This window comes from Protopterus annectens, chromosome 14.part0 (genome assembly GCF_019279795.1).
Source record: "Protopterus annectens isolate FY-2018-M chromosome 14.part0, PAN1.0, whole genome shotgun sequence".
NCBI lineage: Eukaryota > Metazoa > Chordata > Ceratodontiformes > Protopteridae > Protopterus > Protopterus annectens.
In genome coordinates, this window is record NC_056748.1 from 997,453,800 (window position 1) to 997,480,320 (window position 26,521).

The following is a 26,521-nucleotide window of genomic DNA, read 5'->3' on the forward strand; positions in this document are numbered from 1 at the left end:
CATTCATCCACAGTTTCAGAAAAAGGAAGGAGTATGATGTTTTACAGAAGGTTCGTACAAACGTTCACAATGATTTTGATTTTACTTGGTATGATAACATTTTAATATTCATGATCTATTAACATATTTAATTTATTATAGTTTTGTATTGGTTAATTAGGGTGACAAAAAGGTTTTTAAATAAGTTTCAAGGGTTAGTACGCTCATCTGATGAAGGTTTTATGACGAAAACGTTAAGGAGTGTGTGAACAACGCTTTGTGTGTTTTTGTGGCTCCCGATAATAAAGAAACTTGTGTTGGAACTGGTTGGACCTCCGCTGCCTATTTTTCGTTTTATGAATTGTGAATAGATATAGGGATGTTATTGTTCCTCTTTACTGAGCCCTCAATAGGCCAGTTATTGAGTATAATGCCCCCTTTGGCGCATGTATCTGTCCAGACACATGCAACAACTGGAATGATCACAGATATACTTTGAGAGGATACAAGGCCTAAGCAGTATGTCCAAGATGAACCAAATCAAAGCCCTGCCACTATACTCTGTATCCTACAGACTGCAAAGAGGTGACCTGCATCTAGTATATAAGGCATCTTCTGACGTAATACTAACTGATTTACTGCACATCAGTAAGTCATTGCCATCAGAAATACACTGTCTAGTATCTAAACCTGTTCTGCAACATCAATAGAATGGTGTATCTCAGAGGATTCTGCTGCTCTGAAACATCCACATAAAACAAAGGTTACCCGTGTCCATATTCAAGTGCAACTTGGATCTATGGATGGGTAACTTAAACTTTACACTAGTATTGCCCCCTCAACTAAATGGACAGAGGCAGCTCCTAAATGCTTTGTCTGATCCATGGGTACTCTGAAATTATATATGGTATGATCCCAATTATTCTTACAGGAGGTGATGTGTAATTATTGACCATGGGATGGCTAAGGTCAGTGTAACAGCAAATGGGATAGGTTAATTTGAAACAACAGAAGGGAATTTGTCTAGACTTAAAATGGCCTGCATGGTCAGCTAGCCCAGTACTTACATATGAACCTGTGAAACCACTTTTGATGAACCTCAGAGGTATTTTTTGGAGGGGGCAAGCCCCCCCTGTATCTCTCATGTTTGGGGAACACCCCCAACTCCCCCAAACTTTGAAATGCCTACTCAGAGTTTGCACAATAGTGGAGGAAATGTTTTCTTCATTCATTCAGCACTCTAACAGTGTTGCTGTTCAAATGACAGCCAGTAATACATATCTTGGAGAAAGGCAAGTTTAGAGCGCTTGCTTAATAGAGCAGCAGAAACGTAAGGACTCAGTTCATGCTCTCATTCTTCAAGTATTGGGACTTCTCCAACTGCATAGTACCTGTTTAACACGGCTGCGTTTCAGCCTTAAAAAAACGCTCCTTGCCCTGGGTATTTGTACAGAGCTTTGAACATCTTTTATTGTAATCTTTAATTTGTTTCTGTGAGTGATTCCATTGCAGTATACCTCCTTTGTGTTGCATTCTTTGTACCTATAATATGTTTGATGTAAACATGGAAAGTGAAATTCCTATATGCTAAAATTGCATTTTGCAGTAGCCATTTTATTTCACAAGGCAATTCGATTGTTTATATATGCATGTTTTTTGTATCTCTCATAGAATTAAATCATGAGCTGCTCTTGTAAAATATGATAAGCATTTTCCATTACAATATGTTTGAAAGTAAAACGCTCTTCCTTTGAAAACAAGGGTACTGAAATGACTGGGGCCAATTTCAAGATAAATTACAGAGTAAGAGGCACTGGATAGCTCAGGGCTTTCTTTCAATACTTGCCATCTAAAAATATTCTCCACTAGGGCCTTAATACCTATATAGTGTTCAAACCAAGTGTTGTGAGTAGTAGAAACCATCTGAAAGTAGAAAAACTAAGAATGCAAGAAAATCTTATGCAGAGTACGGAAAGCATGCCAACCCACTATAGAACTGTTTCTTCCCACTCTAATACAGCATCAGAAGGCGGGGCTGGTGACACGGAATCAGGAAGTAATTGGACAGTTGCTTAGCATACAGTAAACAAACACCAGTTTATTAAACTCGATAAGTATAGCTGCACTGAAGTAACTAAAGTAAAAATGACCCATTGTAAAGCAAGAAGGTCCACCATACAAGTTGAAAATATAATTATAACAAAATGAAATGGTAACAAATAGTTTGCTTTTAATCTTTAAGTAGACATTGAGGAGTTTGTGCTTTCACTGAAACCCAGCTATGTGAGCATTTTTCTGGGTGGGTCCTAACCTTGTCCTGGATAGGAGGTATGGGCTATCCAGACTGCCAGCTGACACTGGCATTGCCCTGCCCCTGCTAATGCACACTTATTTGCACTTATTAATGAAGGCTGACAGTAGGCAGGGTTGAGAGAGCTGTAATCTCATCCCAGGATGTCAATTACACTGCTTGTCCTCCTCCAAGGGATTGTAGAAGTGCATATCCTGCTCTGCCCTGCTAATCCTCCTCTACCAGTGCCATCAAGCCCCTGAACCACTAATTAAACTTTGGTCACCTAGGGCATAGTCAGGGCTTTTTTCTCTGTGCCCTCTGCTAGTGGCTGAACTTGTTGGTTTGGTGCTATTTATTCAAAGGAAAATGAGGAGTGAATGTAGAACTGGTTGGGTGACAGAGAGGGATAAAGCCCTAACTGCTGCCTAGGTGAATAGAGTTCAAGTAGGTTTGGGTGTTAAGAGCCAGGTGAGAACGATGGCAAATGAGTGGCATATGGGTCACTCATCTATTGGAAGGCATGTGGGTTTCCAGTGGCTTCTCTGACTCTCTCGCAAGAAGATGCATGATAGGGCACTGTTATGGAAGGACTTGTGCTTGGAGCTTCCAAGCCAGTAAGGGTAGCCCTTGGGTTATATGGGTGGAAGAGCGCTTACATCCTAAAGAAGTAAGAAGCCCTTGCATTGACTTGGATGGCGGTGTCAACCATGAAGAGAGGGATTAGGAACTAACAGAAAAACACCTCCACAGCTCATACTTTAAGTGATGGAGGCCTATGGGGGAAACCGGTGCTTTTTGTTTCCCTGACCTGAACACATTTGTGGTCCATCCTGAAATACCCAAGACTGTGATCTTGGGGGACAATGTCATACCCTCAAGCCATTAGAAAGAGGATACCTTCCCATGGCAGCATTAGCTTTGGCAAAAGCTACTTTGTGGCTCTCTGGATCACAGCTGCCTCCACTTAACTCTCACTCAGGTGTAGTAAGGCTGTCTGTTTCCAAGAACTAACAGGCTTGAGGCCTGTGGAAAGAGACCTTGGTGGGCAGGACATGGAGGGAAAAAAATGCATTTAGACCAAAAAGGGTGATTATGGAATTATGTACTGTAATACAAACCATGTAAATAAACAAACCACTGCATAAAATACTGGAGATTTCATTACTTTGCTGTACTGAAATACTAATCAGTTGCAGAATGATGTAGTGGTTTACTGCAGTCCCAGATATAGTTTTGAATGTTTATGGTTGACTACGTTTGAGTTCAGAGACAGACAAAAAGGAGTGTCTGATCTGGCATACTAAGACAAAGACATAGCCAACCTTTTAGACTAGTCAGGTAGTGCAATCAATTAGATGGCTGTTGGTGACAGCGAGACTGACATCTTTAGTACTCTTAAAACAAAGCTACGTTTCCTCAGTTAAATTTGAGGCACTTTTTCCAAAATGTGATGAAATATGAACATTTCATTGTCTCTAAGTAGAAGTGACCATGGAGTTAATTTTAGGCTGCAGCTGGATTGGGGGTGAATGGTGCAGACTCCTGTCTAGAAAATCTACTCTGCATTTACATTGTAGGGTTCCCTGGATTAAAGCTTTTGAGCACAGGATACCAGTTTTTAAGTCAGTCTTTGTTCAGCCATAATAGTATTGTCATGCATGGACATTGGTATTACAATGGTCAATTTACATCCTTGTTGAGCGCTGCTATAGTGCGAGACCCGACTTTAATGTTTAGAGTGGTGCTTAACAGCTTTGCTCTCATGGTGAATATTTTGTCATCTGTGTTTTGAACGTACAAGTTAGTTGCAGTGGGCGACCTGATCATAATCTTATAAATCCAGCACAACCTAGAAGGGAATGCCTCTGCAAACCATGTGTAAAGCTGCAGAGAGGAACAAAAGGGAAAAGGTACAGGGAGGGTGGATCACTTTTCTTTTAGAGACCCATAGCATGCTAATGCATCACTGTGTTTTTGCTGTCTTCTTCACTGACGTAACTCTTTGTAGAATATGCGTCATACTGAATTTTTTTCCTGGCTCGGCACTCACCCATCCTTTTTTGCTGCCAAAGGTAGCCACGTGGATCAATAACAAATCTCCTTCCTGATTCCTAAGGTAGTTTGTGCTGCTTTTTGTTACAGCATTCGTTCCTTGCAGCTGCATCATCTCTTCTTCTGCACAGTCCTCTTCCTTACTTGCCTCTGTGTTCTGTTTTTTCTTTAACTTGTGTGATTTATTGGCTTTTTCTTTTTATGTTGTACTACTGTAATTGTTTCACTTTGCCTGTGTTTTGTCATCCTTCTCTGCATCTGAAGACATGGTTTATGGTAGCATTCTTCCCCATCTGCATGTTGGACTGCTGCTACAGACCATCTGCTATTCTGTTATCGGAGTATTTTCTGTCAAAGCCATGTCTCTGTTTTTTGTTTCTGGTTTCATATGTAAGCCTTCTCACTGCTATCTGTGTTATGCTGGACATTCTTCAGACACTTCAAATCTAGTGTTTGCTTGCATGGTTCAGTGCTGTGGCTGAATGCTGTACAGAAGTGGCTCTGAAAACTTTTTAAGTGCTAGTCCCATTGAATTGGTTGAAGTAGACACAGCTGCTGGTTTTTGGAATTCATTATGGTTACAGAAAATATTCTGGCATTTAGAGATTTGACACACTATGTTGACTTTCCTTCTCTTCTGCAGACTTCCCCAGTGGTACATATAGATAAATGCATTATGTATAAAGATGTGCTGGAAGACCAGCAGTTAGGCAAAGCATACTCCTTTCATTTTGTCCTGTATGACTGTTATAATTTTTTTCTGGAAGTAATTGTGTTTAATGTAATAGATTTTTATATTTGTATGACAGAAATGAAGGTAACGGACCAATAACATGTTTTTCATTTTATCCTGTATGTGTTTTTCCACTTACCTGCTATAAATGCAGTTGTGTTAATGTAAAATCATTTTTGCTTGTTTGTCAGGCATGAAAAAATTAAAAAGAAGGATGCAAAATCTATTTTTGCTACTGAAGACATGACTGGGGAAATTCATTTTAGTTCTCACATACCATGGCCCAACAACTTGTCTGTGTGAGTATTTTTTCATTTAATTATATTTCTTCTGGTTGTAGAATATTATTAGGCGGAAATTACTGTATCCCAGCAGCTGGGCATATGATGACTTTCTATCTGCCATTTGTACACCTAGCTATTTTTTGAATGTATATTTTCTTTCTGTTTCCAAATTATGGTGAATTCTGTTATGATATTATTGTGCTGAATTATTTATTGTACTTTGTTCCTTATTTGTACTTAAATTCCAGTTGGCTGAACCCATTTTTAGTGTGGGCCCTGGTAGAAGTGCTCCAATAATATGACAAAACAATAGATACTGTGTATGTAACCATATGTAAACTGTATTTCATATTTTTGCAGCATAATGTATTCTAGTAGGACTCTTCTTATGTATGTGTAGTGTATTAGAAGTTTATAGAAGTCATCCTTGGACATGAATAAAGGGGAAGGAGAGAGTTGAGAAAAGTAAAGATACACAGTGAGAGATGTTAGGTGTAGCAGTAACACTGTGTTGATGAGTAGCTCACTTGTAGGGAGGATCAGTATAAATAAGTAAATTACAAGAATCACAGTATTTTTGCAAGCATTTTAACCCAAAATAAACAAGCTTATCAGGACAACCTTTTTCTTAATCAGGTTTTAAGTTTTGCAACAGATTTTTTTCTTAATGATTATTAGTGATTTTTGTTTTGCAGGCTGCAGCAAAAAGCCTACAAAATTACTGTGACTGTTGTAAGTCCGGATGCTGTCTATACAGACAGAATTAAGTTTGGTCATAAGTTTATTTCCTGTTAAGATTTAAATAGCACTGTCTGAAATGTAAACTACACATTTACGTCCATTGCCCTATTTATGGACATGCTATAATTATTTTAACATCTCCCTTGCCCAGATTTATAGAGCAAGCAGCTAAGTCCTTAGTTCACTGCCTTGTTGCTGAGGATTAGGAATTAGGAATGCAGCAGGATTTTAATATAAGCAATGTCTTTTGGCTTTTCCCAGTTAGTGGTCGCCACAGCGGATCACCACTCTGCAGATTGATTGGCAGTGATGTTTTTACGGTGTCTAGTTTCCAGCCTGACACCCAACCTTCACAGAAGGCACACACATACACAAACGCGCACCTACCTGCATGTCTTTAAAACTCACTCGATCGCAGGGAAGGCATGCAGACTCTGCACAGAAGGCACTCCACCCGAGAATCGAACTGGAGAACTTCTTGCTGTGAGATGACACCACTAACCGCAGCAGGTCCGTGGCCGCAGCAGGGTTTTAATTTTAATATGTAGTTGCAAATTTTTTTTTCATCCATGGATACTGAAGCGAATCCTTTCAGCTTCTTCTATTAGTTGGGATAAAAATTTACCCTTACCCAGACTAATAGAACAAGCAGATATTGCCTTTAAAAATCATGTTTGAAAGCATGAAGCAACATTTTGTTTTTATATAAAAAAGGCATACAAACAGTTTACAAAAACAAAAGGTTATTTCACACTTATTTATAAATAAAATGATCTGACGTCATTTTTATACACTCCTCAATGAATGGGTTCAGAAAATCCTCTGATCTGACTCTTTTCTTTAGATTCTAGGATCCTACTCTCAAGCTCCTTCCTTGCCCATAATGTTCCTTGACCACTGAATTACCCCAGATCTTGTTTGCCTCTCCAAGATTGGAGGGGATTGCAATTTTTTGAGCTGCTGTTTAGGTTTTGTAAGTGAATAGAGTAATATTTCTTTTCCTTTCTTTTTTCCTTAGATAATAATCTTAACTATCCTTTTTGATATCGCTTTTCCTCTTTTACTTTGATTTAAGGTAATTCTTCACATACCATTGTTTGTATTGAGGCCTTTCCCCTTCCTGTTCTCTCTTAAAAAAAAAAAAAAAAAAGAGAGAGAGAAACACTTTTCTTTTTGTGTGGACACTTTGTTTTTTCTTTTTGCAGTATGGTTGGTAAACCTACTAGGTTCAAAAAGTGTACTTCCTGAGGGCATAAGATCCCCAACTCTGATGCCCACATGGGAGTGCATGTATTGTCTGTGCCCGGCACACTTGGAGACCTCCTGCTCTATTTGTGCTGCCTTTAATGCTAGGGCCATTAGCGACAGAAGAAACAAATTAATTCTGAAAGGCCTGCTACTTGCATTTGCTTCTTTTGCTGATACTTCTTCAGGGTCTCAAACTCCCTCAAAAATCTAAGGAACCAAGGGAGAACCAAAAACGCTCCTATATGTGGTCTCCTCAATCCACACTGTCTAAACCTCCCAGGAAGGTTTCTAAGAGCTCGGATCTGAAGTCTTCTGATCTGGTGTCTATCTTTGCCAAATCTCCTGAGCTCCATACTCCGAGATTTTCACCAGAGCCAGTAATCATCCCTGAGGTTGAGGTCTCCTTTTCTCTAGGAGACAGTGAAAATGTTGCCCAGGCCACCATCCATTTCTACCTGCATTAGGTCCTCTCGAAGTCTTTCCAAGTTGGAGGTAGATAGGATAACGAGGAAACTCCTCAGAACACCGATCCAGTTGGGGGTCCTTTCAGCTCCATCTCCCATCAGATCCGTGAGCCTTAAACCTTCTTTCCAGCCTAGGGTGCTCCTTCTCTAATCTGACCTGGCATTTCAAAGCCCTCAGATTCAAGATCCCAGAGAGTCAAACTGTCTAATCTGAAGATTCTTTTATCTTCTACTCTGGTGACTTCCCTGATCTGATAGGCTCCTACTTCTTTGGAACATGATGGTTCTCGGAGCTGAAGTGTCCGTGTTGAGTCCGAGGGTTTGACCTATACTCCGAACCTTTCAGTGCCATCACTTCAAACAGTTTCTATCAGCCAGCCAGCCTGGATGAGCTTCCAAGCAGTTCCTGTCGGGGAACTCCACACTTCTGACACCTCCCCAGAGCACCCTACTGAGGACGTTCCTCAGAAGAGGTCATGCAAGAGGAGGCACTTAAGATTCCCCACAGGAATCCCTCACAGAAGACACTGATTTTGATGAAGAGTATGGGTCCCCAAGATCTCCGCCTGCAGATGTCTCATTTAGAGACCTCTTAGAGATCCTCCATCAGCAGTGTGGTTGGTCTTCCAGCCATCTACATCTTTGGTTATGCCATCTGTGAATGAACTTGTAGACCTGGTCTTCCGCAGAGCATGGAAGGAACCGGATTCTGTAGAACCAATCCTTAAATGTCTGGACAAGATTTTGAGTGCTCCCCCAAAAGACAACACTGGACCAAGGGAATCCATGTAAATGGCATAGTGGTTGTGGCTGTGGCAGCCACTAAAAGGAAATTGGCTGAACAGAACTTCTCTGTCCATCTCCCTAATAGGGAGTCTAGGGCATTGGACAGGTTTGGAAAGCAAGTGTATGTGTCGGTGACCTTTGCCTTGCAGTTGCTGAATTATCTGGCACATTTCACTAGGTTACAGAAGGATTTAGTGAAGGAACTCTCTAACTCTACCCCTGAGTCCATGTCAGCAGAGGAATAGAAGTCCTTTTCATCTCGACTGGCCACCCTGCAATCCATTACTAATGTGTCCATGAGGTTAATATCACATACATCTAAAGGTTTCTCAGAGGCTGACTGTTCAGGCATAGCCATTAGGAGACATGCCTAGGTGTGGTTGTGTGATTTTGCAGAATTCTTCAAGGCGTCATTCATCAATGCTCCTTTTGATGGATCTTTTTTGTTTGGGCCAACAGTTAGAGACACTCTTCTGCAGTGAGAAGGATGGAAAGACCTTGTTTGGCATGGAAATCTACTACCTTGCAGAGACCGTTTTGTAGGAATCAACATAGTGGTAAGAAGTTGTGGTTCCACAAATCTCAAGAACCTTTCCAAGAGTCACATGGAGACTTCCCCCAGAGGCAGAAGGGAAATAGCTACAGCGGACAACAACACCCATGTGGCAGAGGGGGCCGCAGAATCAAGGGTCTCGAGATTCCTTTGTGGATAGATCCTTTCAGTGCTCCTGAAAGGTTGCCTGGCTGTTTCTGGAGGTAGTCAGGGGTGCTTGACCTTGCACCTAAAAGCCTGGATAGCCATGACAAAAGATTCATGGATACAGAGGATTATATCCAGAGAATATTTCATTCACTTTTTGCAAGTTTTCCAAAGAAGAAGAAAATGTTTTCCTGATGTTCCACCCAATCAGAGGGAGTTAACAGCCATAGGCCTTCAAATATTCTGGATAAAAGAGTCATCCAAGAGGTCCCCCAGACCAAAGAAGATCCGTAATTTACTGAAAGTTCTTTTTAATGCCAAAAAAACAGGGAACCTGAGACCCATTTTGGACCTCCGTTATCTGAACTAGTTTGTAAAGAATTCCAAATTCTGGATGGTCACGGTTCAGCCCATTCTGCCTTTCCTACAGAAGGATGATGGGATGTGCTGTATCAATCTTCAAGACTAGTACTATCGCATCAAAATGAACAGGTGGTCTCAAAGATATCTGTGCTTCTGGCTGGGAGCCAGTCATCATCAGTTCAGAGCTCTGCCCTTTGGTCTCACCACAGCCCCCATGGTGTTGACCAAATGCATGGCAATGGTAGCAGCTCATCTAAGACTTCTCAGATTCAGAGTGTTTCCTTACTTAGATGACTGGCTCCTTACCACATCGACCAGGCATCTTCTGGAAAGAGCCAGGAATTACTTACTTCAGTTATCTTACTCTCTGGAAATTATGATTGCTCTGCCTAAGTCACAACTTCAACCAGTTCAAGCCTTTGAGTTGATAGGGGCTAGTCTAGATGCAGTCAATTGTCTAGATCTTTTACCTTCAAAAGAGAGTTCTTACTTTGAAATCACATGTCAGACAGGTTCTTTCTCATGCTTCTTCCCCAGCAAAAATGGTACTCAAAGCCCTAGGGTCAGTGACTACTGCAGTAACTCTTAATACTCACGGCTGGCCTTCGTATGAGTATTCTTCCATGGACTCTAGCAGTGCAATGTTCCTTTCATTGACATCCCTGATGGCATCCGATAAAATTATCTCTGGTGTGCAGAAAATCCTTGCTGTGGTGGATACACTCCAAAGAAATTTGTCGAGTGTCCTTTTATTCTTCCTCTCCCGAAAGCCGCATTGGCCATGGATGCCTCCCAGTTGGGGTGAGGGGGCGCATTACTTGGGATGGACCATTCAAGGCACATGATCCGCAGAAGAGACAAATTTAAATATAAATGTCCTAGAGATGAGAGCGGTGCTTCTAGAATTGCAGGCTAATAAGAGCCCTCTTCCACTAGGAACGATTGCTATTAAAATGAACAACATGTCAGTAGTTTGGTACATCAACAAACTGGGAGAACCAGATCCTATCCCTTATGCTAAGAAGCAATAAGAGTTTGGCAGTGGGCGATCTCCTCCAACTGCTTTCTTGTAGCAATGCACACACTAGGGAAGTCCAGCATCTTAGTGGACAAACTCAGCAGGACAATTCTGATTCCTCACAAGTGATTTCTCAATCAATCAGTGGCAGGTATTTTCTTCCACAAGTGGGGTCAACTGTTCTTTAATGTATTCACCTCTCCCCTCAACAACAAATGCAGCAGGTCCTTTGCCCTAATTCCCCTGTGGGGACATTCACCGAGAGATGCTCTAGTCCACGTTTGGCCCTCCGGTCTTCTTTATGCATACCCTCCCCTGCCTTTAATCCCCATGTTTCTTTAGAAAGCGCTGTGGTTGAAGAGCAAAGTGATCCTCATTGCCCCTCACTGGCCTCGGCAAGTGTGGTTTCCTTTGCTATGGTCTCATTTACTATATGGCTGCCTTGGACACTGGATCCCAATCCAGATCTCCTGTCCCTCCCATCAGGGGTGATTCATCTGGAAATTGCAAGACTTAAGTTGACCACATGGTATCTCCAATCCCAATGATGTCTAGACATTCCAGGATGTCCTCCCCAGATATTCCTAGATTGTTACTTGGCTGACAACTCAAGGGGCCTTTCTAAACCTAGCCAAGTTTTCCCTAAAGAATAATAATGTCCTGCATCCAAATAGGAGATTGAGGGCCAGGCATTTATAAGCTGCCTCTGTCCATAGGGACATGGGTGCCAACCCCAGTGTAAATTTCCTATTCCCTATCCACTTGTCTAGGTTGTGCTTAAACTGGGTAATAAACAAACTTAGTTTCACATGGATGGGAAGCCTTTTCCATAGGAAGGGCAGTCTCTGGGACATATCTCTCTCTCCAGCATGTTCTTTTTATGTCACAGACAAAAATCATGTCTCTAGACCTTGTATTTCTGGTACTTCTGGTACTCTTTGACCTACAAATATGTAGGATATTCATAAATGTGGGGTTTCCAGATACCTTGTAAGCCAGGAGTAGATCACCCCTCAGCATTTTGTAAGAGACTGAATAGAGGGAAAGGGCTTTAAGACAGTCTGCATAAGGCAGGTTTGTTACGCTTTGTATTCTTTTTGTAAGGAAACTTTGAGGTTGCTGTAGTTGCTGCATGTGTCTGGTCAGATGCATACCAAAGGGGGCATTACACTCTGGACTGATAAGGGCAGCGTACAGTGGGGTAATAACCTCTTTGGACCTAGATGCCATGACCTTACTTATAAGTTGTGCAACATAAAAGGATTTCCTCACCACTGTGGCCATGTGGTGGTCGAAGGTAAGGCTACTGTCTATGTGCATACCCACATCCCTGACCACTGGTCGACTGTTAGGGGTGTAATAGCTGGGAATGGTTGATTTCCCGAAGGTTACAATTATGCATTTCTCAGTATTGAGTTTAAGACCATGGCTTTGGCACCATTTATTGGTCAGAGATAGACCTTCTTTCAGAATGCTAGTGTCTGCAGGGGAGTTGATGATAATCCCCGCTTGCAGTCTTTTGCAAACTTAGTCAGCCATAATCCTTCAGCATTTGCTTCCATTTCAGAGAAATAGATGCCAAAAAGAAGTGGGCTTAGAACCGAGCCCTGGGGGGCTCTGCTAGTGACTGTCCTCTTGGTGGAAGTGGCCTCACATATTTTGACCACCCGAGTTCTATCAGTGAGACAGCTGGCTGTCCAGTGGGTGATAAAATAGTTTATACCTAAATTAGTGCACTTGTCTAGAATACCCCAGTGGGATATTGTATCAAAAGCCTTTGCCAGGTCAAGGTAAGCTGTGTGCACAGTCTTACCTTCATCCAGTGCTTTGGTGACCCTCTCAAAAAAGTCCTACAGATTGAATAGGCATGACTTTCCTTTAACAAAGCCAAATAGTGATGGGTTCAGTGTTTGCAGGTTACCTATGTCTTTTGCCAGATTCTTTTTTCATCCCACAAACCTTCGACTAGGAAAATTTGTAAGAGTAAATAGAAGAGTTTTTCCTTGTGGGCTTATCAGAGACTTAGATCCTTTCACTGCTCCACTTCAGGCTGATGTCCTTCAAGAATGCAACTGCAGTCATAACATGTGGGTTGTCCTGCCTCAGGCAGCCCTCGGTCGGCCGGATTCCAAAGTCTGGGTCCGACGTCGGCTGATGTCGCATTTCTCTCCGACGTCAGAGCGGCTGGAGTACATAAGCATCAGCCGACGCCATTTTCTTCAGTCTTTCTTGCCGCGCGGTGCCCGAAGCAGAAGCAGTTCGCAAGTGCCAGTCGGTCAGCTCCTGTATTCTACGATACCGAAGTCATCAAAAAAGCTAAGTACCCCGTTGGGGACCTTTTATTGCCTCAGCCGATGTCAGAAATTACTGAAAAAGTTAACAATTGTCTTTCTTGTGGTAAACAAATACCTCATAAGGATTTCCACTCTTACTGCCTCCCTTGCCTGGGCCCAGACCACGACGTCTCAGCCTGTGTAGCCTGTGCTCGCTTCAACAAGCGCACTCTCAGGCGCCGGGCGGAGTTCGCTGAAGATTATTTTGGCGAGAATTTTGCTTACACCATGCCGTCGGATCTTCCGACATCGCAAACTCCCAAAAAGCGAAAAGACTGGGACCGACATCCTCGGCCCGCGTCTACCACCGACTCCATGCCAAAACCTAGCGAAAAGTGCTCGGTTCCCTCTGAGACGGTCTCTCCACCGCTCCGAACCGAAGACACCGCATTACCGACGACTCCGATTCCAGACATTACTCCGACGCCAGTTATAGATTTTCCTCCGGATACCGAAACCGAGGAAATGCCCGAGACCATTGCTGTAGACAAGGTCACTCCTGCACGTGGAGCTGCCAGGCCCCTATGGCCATGTCTATTAAGGCCTACACTAGGGCTAAGGCAGCCAGCAAAACAAAGCATATTACTTCTAAATCCTTACCTCAGCCGACTCCAGAGACACAAATTATGTCCATGGCTGCTGATTTGATTTCCATGATTAGAGGTTCACAGGCCCATCCTGAGAGAGGATCCCAGCCTCCTCCTGATAAAGGCCCCGGGTTGAACCCTCTGACCCTACTCCTTCAGATGAAGATTCTGAGGGCTCTGTCCACTCAGATAGCCAGGAAGAGCTCTTCCAGACCTATGAGGACTCGGATGCAGAAGATTCCATCCCCTCGGCCTCCCCTCCTGAGGATATTTCTTTTGGGGAAGTTCTGCACACCATGAGGGAACATTTCAAGTGGCAAGGTCAGGAATATTCTGATTCTAGGAAACGCCTTAGGACTTTCCTTAAGAAGCCTCAGCACAGGCCCTTAGCTATTCCTCCTGTACTTGATGTTCTGGATGATTTGTATTCTGACTCTAGTGCTACCCCTGATTCTCTTCCTCCTGCTCCAGCCAAGCCAGACAGGTATTACAGGGTCCCAGAAACTCATTCCCATTTATTCAGGGCCCATACAGCTGATTTGGAAACTATTTCACAGGGGTCTAAAGGAGTTTCAGCCTCCACCTCAAAAATCCTTTGCCCTTCAACAGGGAAGCTAGGTCATTAGAGAGATGGGGCAAAAAGGTTTACACATCAACTACCTTATCTATGAGAGCTTTAAATTGCCTTTTTCATATGTTACAATATCAGGATTATCTGTTAGAAGATTTACAAAAAACATTAGCCACTCCTGATCCTTTAGACAGGAAGACTTTGCAGGAAGCTGTACATAACACTCGGCAAATAAGCAATCACTTCCTGCAGTGTGGATATGATGCACTGGAAGCTTCATGTAGGGCAGCTATGACAGGGGCAGTCATCCGTAGACATGCTTGGTTAAAAGATCAACCTCTACCAGATCATGTTAAAGCAAAACTTCTGGATGCACCTTTGGAAAAGAACAAGCTTTTTGGTGCAAATGCTAAGGATGTGTTAAAGACCATCGAAGAAAAAGCAAAATCAGTTCAGACTGTGAAAGATTTCCTCCAGGTTCAACCCCAGATTCAGTAGGAATTGGCCTTCAAAAACTGGTCCTTTCCTAATCCAGAAAAATTTCAAAGGGTAAGAACAGGCGTGGCGAGGAAGAGGCCAATACAGAGGCCCTTACAGGGGCGACAATGGCAGCCAGGAAACCAAAGAAGTGACGAGGGGTTTCACCTGCCCCACAACCACAATCTCAATGACTTTGCTACTACCGCCTACCAGGGAACAACTAGAAGCTCCCTTGGGCGGGAAATTATCTCTGTTTGCAGAAAACTGGCACAGATTGACAAAGGACAAATGGATTTTGGACATTATAGACCGAGGGTACAGGTTTCATTTTCATACCTTACCAAGAAAACAAGGCATGCCAAACCTACCACAAAATCAGAGGGCAGAGGCTATCAAGCAAATCACTCTGCTGACTCGAATGAAAGCAATAGAAAGAGTTCCACAACAAGAACAAGACCAGGGGTTTTACTCAAGACTGTTCCTTGTTCCAAGAAAAGAATCTCAATGGAGACCAATACTGGACTTGTCCGCATTAAACACCTTTCTCATAGTACCAAAGTTCAAAATGCTGACTCTACAGCAACTCCTTCCCATGCTGGGCAAGGGGTCGTGGCTGATTACTCTGGACCTCAAGGAGGCATACCTGCATGTCCCTATCAGAGACAGCTGCAGAAGATACCTCGGATTTCTTGCAGGGCCAGAGCATTATCAGTTCTCAGCATTGCCATTTGGCTTATCTACTGCGCCCAGAGTATTTACAAAATGCCTGGCTTCAGTAATTGCTCATTGCAGGCTCCAGGGTATACAAATTTACCCGTACCTGGACGACTGCCTCATACAAGCGGACGACAAATTGATGTTAACAAAAAACCTGGATTATGTCATACGATTACTTCAAGCTCTGGGATACACAGTCAACTTCCAAAAGTCAAGACTGCAGCCATCCCAGCAAATAATCTTCTTAGGAGCCAAACTAGACACAGCCTCTCAGATGGCTTACCTGACAGAAGACAAGCAAGAGAAGTTAACTCATTACTTCAAAGGTTTAGCAAAACTCACCCAGATGACTGCAAGGAGATTCCTGCAGGCCCTGGGCTACATGGCATCCTGCATTCTCCTGGTTCCATTAGCAAGACTACACATGAGAAAGCTTCAATGGTACCTAAAAAGCATTTGGTCTCAACACAGCAACAACTTGGAGACAATCATACCACTCATTCCATGTCTACAAAAGGAATTCCTATGGTGGGCCTCGGTGAGCCAGGCAAACACAGGTATGTCATTCAAAAAACCACAGATAACACAGACCATGACTACAGACGCCTCAGACCTTGGATGGGGGGCGCACATGGAAGGCAGGTGTATACAAGGACAATGGTCTCCAAAGGAAACACATCTGCATATAAACCAAAAGGAAATGCTGGCAGTAATGCATGCCGTCGAGGCTTTTCAACACCAACTCCAGCAAGGCCATTTAATGATACGGACAGACAACACCACTGTGATGTGGTACATAAACAAGCAGGGGGGCACCCACTCTTACCCCCTTTGCAGACTGACAATGCAGCTTTGGGAGAAATCACTGAATCTGAACATCCAGTTACAATCCCAGTTTGTTCCAGGAAAAGACAATGTGTTGGCAGATAACCTAAGCAGGAATTTCACAGATCCACACGAGTGGAGGTTGCATCCGAAGGCCTTCAGACAACTCACTTCGACATGGGGCAAGCCAGAAGTGGACCTATTTGCCTCTCACCTCAGCCATCTTCTACCAAAATTTTGCACAAGGACATACCATCCAAAAGCTTGGAAAATAGATGCCCTCTCATTCAACTGGAACTCCCTAGCAATCTATGCATTCCCACCTCTGCCACTGATGACCTCAGTATTACTAAAGATCAAAGCAGAGAAGCCCAAGGGAATCATAATAGCTCCGGACTGGCCAAGACAGCACTGGTACCCACTACTACGGAGCATATGCCACACCAGGAGGTGGGCCCTCCCCCAGTGGCCTCTACTTTTGACTCAACACAATTTCGAAACACTGCATCCAAATCTTCTGACACTGCAGCTAACAGCCTGGGAGATCCCATAAATAACTTCAGCTTATCTCTCTCCAAGGAAGTTCAGCAGATACTAACACAGGCTCGAAGACCATCCACCAGAAAGGTTTACTTAGCAAAGTGGAAAAGATTCAGCAATTGAAATACCAGCAAGGGACATGATGCATCATTGTTGAACATCCCACTCATCTTGGAATATTTGGCAGATATGTTAAAGAACGGCCTCTCATATTCTTCCATAAAGATACATGCATCTGCTATTTCAGCTAGATACAACACTGATCCTCCTGTTTTTTCTCACCCCTTACTAAGACAATTCCTCAGGGGAATCAAGAACATTAAGCCAAGAAAGGCCCCAGTGCCAGCCTGGGACCTCAATTTTGTCTTAGAAAAACTGACTCTACCTCCATTTGAGCCAGCAGCTTCAGCTGACTTGCAATTTCTCTCATGGAAGACAGCTTTCCTGTTGGCAATTACCTCAGCAAGAAGGGTTTCGGAGCTTCAGGCCCTAATGGCAATACCACCCTTTATCATTTTCATAGAGACAGGGTTTCATTAAGGACCAACCCTACTTTTATGCCAAAGGTGGTTTCTAGGGTTTCTTTAAATCAAGCCATTCATCTGCCTGCTTTCTTCCCCAAACCTGAGAATAAGGGGGAAAGACTGTTGCATACCTTGGACATTCACAGACAACTTCGATACTACCTGGACAGAACAAAGGCCAGTAGGAAGTCTGAACAACTTTTTGTAGCTTACGCCCCGGCAGTCCAAGGAAAAGCAATTTCAAAACAGACTATGTCTAAATGGATTGGACATTGCATCAGATTCTGTTATTCTTTTCATGGAAAGACTGTTCCAGCTAATGTCAGACCACATTCCACCAGAGCTACAGCCACCTCTACAGCATTCTTAAGAGGGGTGCCTACCAAGGACATTCTAGAAGCTGCTACATGGAGCTCCGTGCATACATTCTCCAAACACTACAATCTCCCTCTATACTCCAGATCCAGAGCAGGCTTTGCTTCAGCAGTCCTGCAGGGTTTGATTGCCACTCCATCTCTTTCCTAGAGCATACCTCCTCCCCTAGCTAAGCTATGGTATTCTACCCACATGTTATGACTGCAGTTGCATTCTTGAAGGACATAGTACAGTTTTGTACCTACCATAAATGTAGATGTCCGATAGACATGCAACTGCAGTCGGATTTTCCCTCCCTCCTTACCCCTTTATGCCTAGGGTCCACTCCTATCCCTGTTACTCTTAGCTGGGGATATCTGTTATGGTGTATTTGTTTTATTGCTCATTTATTTGTTTGGAATCCTGTTTTTGTCTTCCAATTTGATTACAGCCTTCCTTGGAGGGCACCTGGCATCTGGGGCAAGAAACACTGAAGAAAATGGCGTCGGCTGATGCTTATGTACTCCAGCCGCTCTGACGTCAGAGAGAAATGCGACATCAGCCGACGTCGGACCCAGACTTTGGAATCCGGCCGACCGAGGGCTGCCTGAAGCAGGACAACCCACATGTTATGACTGCAGTTGCATGTCTATCGGACATCTACATTTATGGTAGGTACAAAACTGTACTTTTTAGATTTCCTTGCCTCCATCTTTCAAAGCAGGCAAGTTGCTCCATGATCAAAATTCAGTTATCAGCCATCTCCAACTGTCAGGTTAGAGGTAATGCTTCTCCTTTAGCTTCGCCTAACTTATGTAAGGCCTTTCTAAAAGGTATATTTTTACTTAGGCCTCCAATTCGAGATTCCATTCCACCCATCCCTAGCAATGGATTGTTGCCTGCGTGATCAGGTAGTTGAGCCTTTGGAGTGTTCCTCTTTTGGGTCCTTAATTAGGTTCCTGGAGTTGTTAGGCATGTCCTAGGAGCAGTGTCAGGGGCAAACTCTATCTGAGCTGGATCGGGAGAGCAGTGTGTTATGGATAGAAGAGGCAGAGCTCTGGAATCAAGGTCTCTGAAAGAAAGACGGCATCAGTTCCAGTAACGCACAGGCTGAAACGGGCAGAAATGGACAACATGGATCTGTCATTATGGTTAAGTACGCAATTTTCATTTTCATTGCTTATATCTGAGTGCCTTTGTAAACAGCTTACAGTTTCTCAGTTTTTGTATTAACATATGCTTAGTCTAATCCCACATGTCCTTAGTTGCCATAACAGAAGCATTTTTAATCCATATTCCTAAATAGTTAATTGTATTGTGTTCCCACAAATGGGGGTATTGCCAAACAAATTTGTATCTGGGCACATAATTTAAGGTTATAGCCTTTAATTTATCTTCATTAATTTTATATCCTGAAAAGACTTGAAACTGTCTCAAAATGCTGCACAACAGCAACAGAATGTCCTTTTCTGGATTTTTCAAGTACTAAATGTCATCTTCAAATAAAGCCAACTTTTCTTGATTACCATACCAACTGTGTCCTTGAATTTCTGAGTTCTTATTTTCTTTGCCAGTGGTTCTAAATTTAAGGCAGATAAAGGGGAAAGAGGACACCCCTGTCTGGTTTCTCTGTTCAAACACAACTTATCTGAGAGGAACCCTTCCACTTTAATTCTTGCCTCTGATCCTTTATATTCTCTTAATTAACCTTTTGCAAATGCCTCCATTGCTCTACTCATAAAATCACAGGTTACTGTGTCAGATGCTTTCTCTGCATCAAGGCCCATCAAGAACAGTGGCATTTTCTTACAATCTGCTTCCCTCTAGATCATAATTATTCTGTTAATGTTGTGAAATGTTTGCCTTCCCTCCACAAAACCACACTGATCCATACATATCAAGTTTGGCAACACCTTTTCGATTCTTTTACATAGCAGAGACATAAACACTTTATAATTATGATTCAAAATTGAAATGGGTCTGTATGAAACTGGGTCTGATAGGTCTCCCTCTGCCATTCTTGCTCAGAATGATCCCTTTACATCTCCCTGAGAAGACTGTGTATAAATATCATTTCCCCGAGGTCTCTGCTGGTCTCAAGTGAGAAAAACTCTAGCTTCTGCAGCCTTTGGGCATATTCCTCCTATTCCACCCCACACATCTTTCTTGTAGCTTTCCTGTGACTGCTTTCAACAAACTAATGTTGTTTTCTTTATATGGCATGCAGACCTGCACATGGTACCTAAGGTGTGATTTGACCAAGGCTCTGTAGATTCATAGGTATTTATTAGGCATGCAGTAAAAATGAGAGTTGAGCAGCCTAAACAAAGCAACCCAAGAGATTTGTAAGTGTATTAGTAGCCTAATAAAGTAGTCTGTGTATTAGATACCCTGTTCAAGGACAGCTACATTATCTTGAGTGTGAATTTGCAATTACCCATCCATTTGTCAAGACTAGATTTAAAGGTGGCTCAGGTGCTACATTGTTTGACGTGCAAAGACTGTTTGAGGCCCTTACATGTCAGTGTTGCAGTATTATTTACAAACAGGATGCCCTGCCCAAGGGCAGCCCCGACATCTGGCCAGTATACCAAAGCCTTAGATTTTATAATCATACATCACATGTATGCTCCCCGCTCAAGGTCTAGGGCTTAAAGGTGAGGCACGGACATACATACCTCAGAACTTTCTTGCAGCCAGTCTGAACACCATCATTGGTCATCGGTCTGAACACTCCTTCTGTGCTGGTTACCGAGCCATGTTAGGATAAATGCCATGTTGGGGTTCTTATCTTTTTTTACATTTATTTTTGTAACTTTACATGTCATCCAGAAAGGGAAAATGTCAGTCTAGGAGGCAGATTCCCCATAAAGATCATCACACGCAATGTCTTTTTTTTTATTTGCCTGCTTCTCACAATACTATGCAGTGTTGTAGCTGCTAAGCTTTTGTCCCTAAGACCCTACATAGTTGTCTGTCCTCCTCCTTGTCATTTATCTGGAAAACCAGTGACTTAAATTGTTGGCAGAAGGTGCTTTGGTTGAATCTTCCTGTCCCGAAGGTGAGCTGCCTGCCAAGAAAAAGGACTAAAATTTCAGGTCTGATTCAGCTGCTGTCCAACCTCCCTTGGACGTCTCTCTCAAGGGTGATGAAAGTCCAGAGGATTACCTGGTTGTTGTTTTGGATTTACTGCCCCAACCCTTTTGGAGGCTGTCATGGATCCTACTTTTCGCATGTCCTCAGAGGCTGTACAGACATCCACTGCGGATGTTGAGGTGGAACCTCAGCTGATTATTTTTGAAGGACCGAGGGGAATACCACAAATCTTAGTTCGGGAGGAGATTACGGTTGAGTGTAGGCAAGAGTCAAGACCTCATAGGCTTTTTAAGGCAGACGTCCCTCAAAAGAAAAAACAGAAAACTAGGCAGATTTCCCCTACTTCTAAAGATCCCCAGTGTGAATGGCAGGATTTTACCCAGGGGTTGTTTAATGCCTTAATGACCTTAAAGTCTACCCAAGGAGTTTGTGCCTGCTCCTCCTTGGTCATTAACTCCCTTAAGAGGCCCAGAGAGCATGAATCCTCTGAAGAGAATTTGAATTCTGGGGAAAAGTCTTTGGCATATTCTTCTCAAATCTGTTCTCCCTTGGATTATGGATGTGAGGAGGAAGATTCTATTAGTCCATAGTCTCCCCTGAAAGACCCCTCCTTTGGGGACTTTCTCTCTTGCAGGATGAAATATTTGAAATGGGACTGTTCTCAGGTTTCTGATATTCAGAAAAGGTGTTAAGAGCTCCTCCAGATGGAGTCCCCTAATCCCTTTACTGTACCTCCAGTCTTGGCTGCCCTTCTGGATACCTTTTCAGCAGCTTCTGTGGACCCAGATTCTCAAACCTCAGCCCCTAAGAAACCTGATAGATTTTACAAGCTACCTGATGATTGTAAGTTCTTGTACAGATGTCCTTCTGCCGATCCTTCTGTAGTATCTGTTTCATCTGACAAACTTTGTAAATGTCTGCTTTTTACTGAACTACTTTCTTCAGACAAGGACAGTAGAGCTATGGAATGGTAGGGCAAAAAGGTATGTACTGCTGCCACCCTGGCTTTTCTGATTATTAATTATCAGACCCATATGACTTGGTATGTTTTAGCCCTTTTTTCTTAAGCTTCTCAGGTTGTCTCTGACCTCTCTGTTTCAGAAGAGAATGTTTCTGCCCTTTTTCTATTGAGTTCTACCTCTCAAGTGGCACTCCACTTTATTAAATGTAATTATGATGCAGCTGATGCCTCCTCTAGGGCTGCTTCTTTTGGTTCTGATGTCCTTCAAGGATGCATCTGCAGTCCTAACATATGGGTTGTCCTGCCTCAGGCAGCCCTTCGGTCGGCCGGATTCCAAAGGCTGGGTCTGGCCTTGGCTGATGTCGCACTTCACCCGACGTCATAGCTGCTGTGTATCGGGTATAAAGGCATCAGCCGACGCCATTTTCCTCAGTCTTTCTTGCCGCGTGGTGCCCAAAGCAGAAGCGTTTTGCAAGTGCCGGTCGGTCAGATCCAGAGATTTCTACTACCGAAGACTTCTAAAAAGCTAAGTACCCCGTTGGGGACTCTTTCTTGCCTCAGCCGATGTCAGAAAAAGTAAATAATTGTTTAACTTGTGGGAAACAAATACCTCATAAGGATTTCCACTCGTACTGCCTTCCTTGCTTAGGCCCAGACCACGACGTATCAGCTTGTTTAGCCTGTGCTTCCTTCAACCGACGGACACTTAGACGTCGGTCGGAGTTTGCAGAGGAGTTTTTTGGTCCCGCTTTTGCATACAAAATGCCGTCGGAGACTCCGACTTCACATTTAGCTAAAAAGCGTAAGGAAAAGGACCGACACTCGCGGTCCGCGGTTTCGGCTGAAACCACGGTTAAGCCAACCGCGAGTGTCTCGGTTTCGGCTGAAACCGAGTCCTCGGTTCTTCCTTCGGCCGAAAGCATGCCTCCAATAGCCGAGGCCTCACAGAGCATGGCTGAATCTGCTACTGAAATTACCCCTGCTGTAGCAGGCACCCAGGACTTATCAGATACTATTCCCTTAGACATATCTACCCCTGCATGTGGAGCTGCTAGGCCCCCTGCATCTATGTCTATCAAGGCTTTTTCCAGGGCTAAAGCAGCTAAATCTTCTAAGGCCTTGCCTGCTAAAACCCCCTCACACAGGCCTACCTCCAGTTCCCAAATGCTCAGCCTGGCTGAGGATCTCATTTCTTTGATCAGGGGATCTCAACCTCACCCAGACAGGGCCTCTCAACCCCCTCCAGACAAGAGGCCTAGAACTGAGCCCCCGGATCCTGTTTCTACAGGCTATTCCTCGGATGACTCAGATAACTCAGACCCTCCGGAAGGCCCATATTCTCCTTATGAGGATTCTGATGCAGAAGACTCCATTCCTTCTGCCTCTCCTCCTGAAGAATTTTCTTTTGGGGAAACCTTACATGCTATGAGAGAACATTTTCAATGGCAGGGCCAGGATTTTTCAGATTCAAGGAAAAGGCTAAGGACCTTTTTACATTTACCACAGCATAGGCCTTTAGCCATTCCTCCAGTACTAACAGTTGTTGATGATGCATATAATGATGCCTGTACTGCCCCTGATTCTCTCCCTCCGGCCCCTGCCAAGCCCGACAGATATTACAGGGTCCCGGACTCGCACTTCCATTTGTATAAGGCTCCTATCGCAGATCCTGAAACCATTTCACAGGGCCCCAAAGCTGTAGCAGCTACCTCTGCCAAAAACCCCCTCCCCTCTGAAAGAGAATCTAGAGCTTTAGAGAGATGGGGTAAAAAAGTTTATACTTCTGCTACTCTTTCAGCCAGGGCCTTAAACTGTCAATTTCACATGATTCAGTACCAGGAATTTTTGTTGGATCAGCTAAATAAAAAACTGTCCTCTCCTGAACCTATAGACCGTAAGTCCCTTCAGGATTTGGTACATAACACTCAGCAGGTCAGTAACCATTCCTTAAAATGTGGCTATGATGCACTGGAGGCTTCCTCTAGATCAGCTATGACTGGAACAGTGATTAGAAGGCATGCCTGGTTAAAAGAGCAATCCTTACCAGACCATGTTAAGTCAAAGCTCCTAGATGCTCCTATGGAGAAACAAAGTTTGTTTGGCTCCCCTGCACAGCAGGTGCTAAAGAAGGTGGAAGAAAAAGCAAAATCTGTCCAAACAGTCAAGGATTTCTTACAGGTCCAACCTCCGAGGTTTAGTAGAAATTGGCCTTCGAAGAATTGGTCCTTTCCAGACACCTCCAGAGCACAGAGAGGCAGAAATAGGCGCCCAAGAGGCAGAGGTCAATCCAGGGGTACCTACAGGGGACGTCAGTGGCAGCCTAACAACTAGAGAAGTACTGCCACAGATTCAGCTACAGCCACTTCCACAGGACAGACACAATGACTTGGCTCTGATGCCGCCTACCAGGGAACAACTGGAAGCACCCTTGGGCGGAAAGCTAGCCTTATTTTCCGTAAACTGGCATTACATTACAGGAGACAAATGGATTTTACAGACAATAGACAAAGGCTACAGGTTTCACTTCCACACTCTACCAAAAAAGAGAGGAATGCCAAACCTACCACCAAGCCAAAAAACAAATGCTCTAAGACAAATCAACCACCTACTAAGGATGAGAGCTATAGAAAAGGTACCGCCTATGGAACAAGGACAAGGATTTTACTCCAGACTTTTCCTTGTACCAAGAAAAGAAAATCAATGGAGGCCTATTCTCGACCTGTCCGCTCTGAACACATATCTCATTGTTCCAAAATTCAAAATGCTGACCCTACAGCAACTTCTTCCCATGCTGGGCAAGGAGTCTTGGCTGGTGATTCTAGGTCTCAAGGAGGCATACCTGCACGTCCCTATACGACCAGATTGCAGAAGGCACCTCAGATTTCTTGCAGGATCAGAGCATTATCAATTCTCAGCATTGCCCTTTGGCTTATCTACTGCGCCTAGAGTATTCACGAAATGCCTGGCATCAGTAATTGCTCATTGCAGGCTTCAGGGAATTCAGATTTACCCATACCTGGACGACTGCCTAATACAAGCGGACAACAAGACAAAATTAACAAAATATTTGGAAAAGGTTATGCAACTGCTGCAAGCCTTGGGATACACAGTTAACATGAAAAAGTCAAGGCTGGTACCATCCCAAAGGATAACATTCTTGGGGGCAGAACTGGACACATTAAATCAAATGGCATTTCTCACAGAAGAAAAACAAAAGCAACTACCTCTCTATTTCATGGCATTAACAACACAGAATCAGCTTACCGCAAGGAAAGTCCTGCAAGCCCTGGGTTACATGGCATCCTGCATAATATTGATTCCGCATACCAGGCTGCATATGAGAAAGTTGCAATGGTACCTAAGGAATGTATGGTCTCAACACAAGCACAGTTTAGAAGCCCAGATTCCAATAATTCCATGCCTGAAGCAAGAATTCTTGTGGTGGGCTCAGGCCTGTCAGTTAAACAGAGGATCGCCTTTCCACAAACCTCATCCAAACCAGACCATCACCACGGACGCCTCAGACCTAGGCTGGGGGGCGCACATGGTGGACAAGTGCATACAAGGCCTATGGACACAAGACCATCTGAATCTACACATAAATCAAAAGGAGATGCTGGCAGTGAAACATGCAATCCAGACATTCAGACCATTTCTTCAACAAGGTCACTTGCTGATAAGGACGGACAACACTACAGTCATGTGGTACATCAACAAGCAGGGAGGTACACACTCATGTCCTCTATGCCGGTTGGCAATGGACCTGTGGAACGTGGCTCTGAACCTCAACATTCAACTCCAGACCGAATTTGTGCCAGGAAAAGAAAATTCACTAGCAGACACCTTAAGCAGAACAACCACGGATGCTCACGAATGGATGCTGCATCCAGATATCTTCAAAACCATTACAAAGAAATGGGGACTACCAGAAATAGACCTGTTCGCATCCCCACACAACCACCAATTGAAGAAATTCTGCACAAGAACATACCACCCACTTGCTTGGAAGGTGGACTCCCTATCCTTCAGTTGGGAAAACCTGACAGCATATGCATTCCCACCTCTTCCTTTGATGTACAAAGTCCTACTGAAGATCAAACAAGATCACCCAAGGATAATCCTGATAGCTCCAGACTGGCCGAGGCAGCATTGGTACCCACTACTGAGGAGCATGTCTCGGACACACGCATGGCCTCTACCTCTATGTCCTTTACTTCTAACACAGAACAACTACAAGATCCTACATCCAAACTTGAAAACACTACAGCTAGCTGCTTGGAATATTACATAAAACAAAATAACCCAGATTTATCTCAGAGGGTTAAAGACATTATCCTGGAGGCTCGCAGACCCTCCACAAGGAAGACTTATTCAGCCAAATGGAAAAGATACCTCATTTGGAGTGCAGCAAAAGGAGAAAATGTATCATTAGCAAACATAGCTAACATCCTGGAATACTTAGCAGAACTTTTCTACAATGGCCTGTCTTACTCCTCCATTAAGATTCATGCATCAGCAATTTCAGCAGAATACAACATGGATCCTCCAGTCTTCTCTCATCCTCTACTCAGGCAGTTTCTGAGAGGAATTAAAAATGTAAAGCCTCCAAGGAAGCCACCTTTGCCTACATGGGACCTTAACTTTGTGCTGGAAAAGTTAACACTTCCCCCTTTTGAACCAGCAGCAACAGCAGAATTACAGTTCTTATCTTGGAAAACTGCTTTCCTGCTTGCAATCACTTCAGCAAGAAGGGTTTCTGAGTTACAGGCATTAATGGCAGTACAGCCCTTCCTTATCTTCCATCAGGATAGAGTGTCTTTGAGAACTAACCCTACTTTTATGCCAAAAGTGGTCTCCAGAGTATCATTGAAC

The 26,521-nt window shown here is 43.5% G+C and overlaps 1 protein-coding gene across 3 annotated transcripts in view; it reads left to right on the forward strand.

Annotated features, from left to right (window-relative positions):
* The window catches only part of CHUK (component of inhibitor of nuclear factor kappa B kinase complex), a 1,226,492-nt gene that overhangs the window by 452,128 nt on the left and 747,843 nt on the right, over positions 1-26,521 (forward strand). For all 3 annotated transcript variants that reach the window (XM_044056797.1, XM_044056796.1, XM_044056798.1), the window contains exon 9: positions 5,249-5,356. In XM_044056797.1, the coding sequence (XP_043912732.1) occupies positions 5,249-5,356 (108 nt within the window). The remainder of the gene's footprint in view (positions 1-5,248; positions 5,357-26,521) is intronic.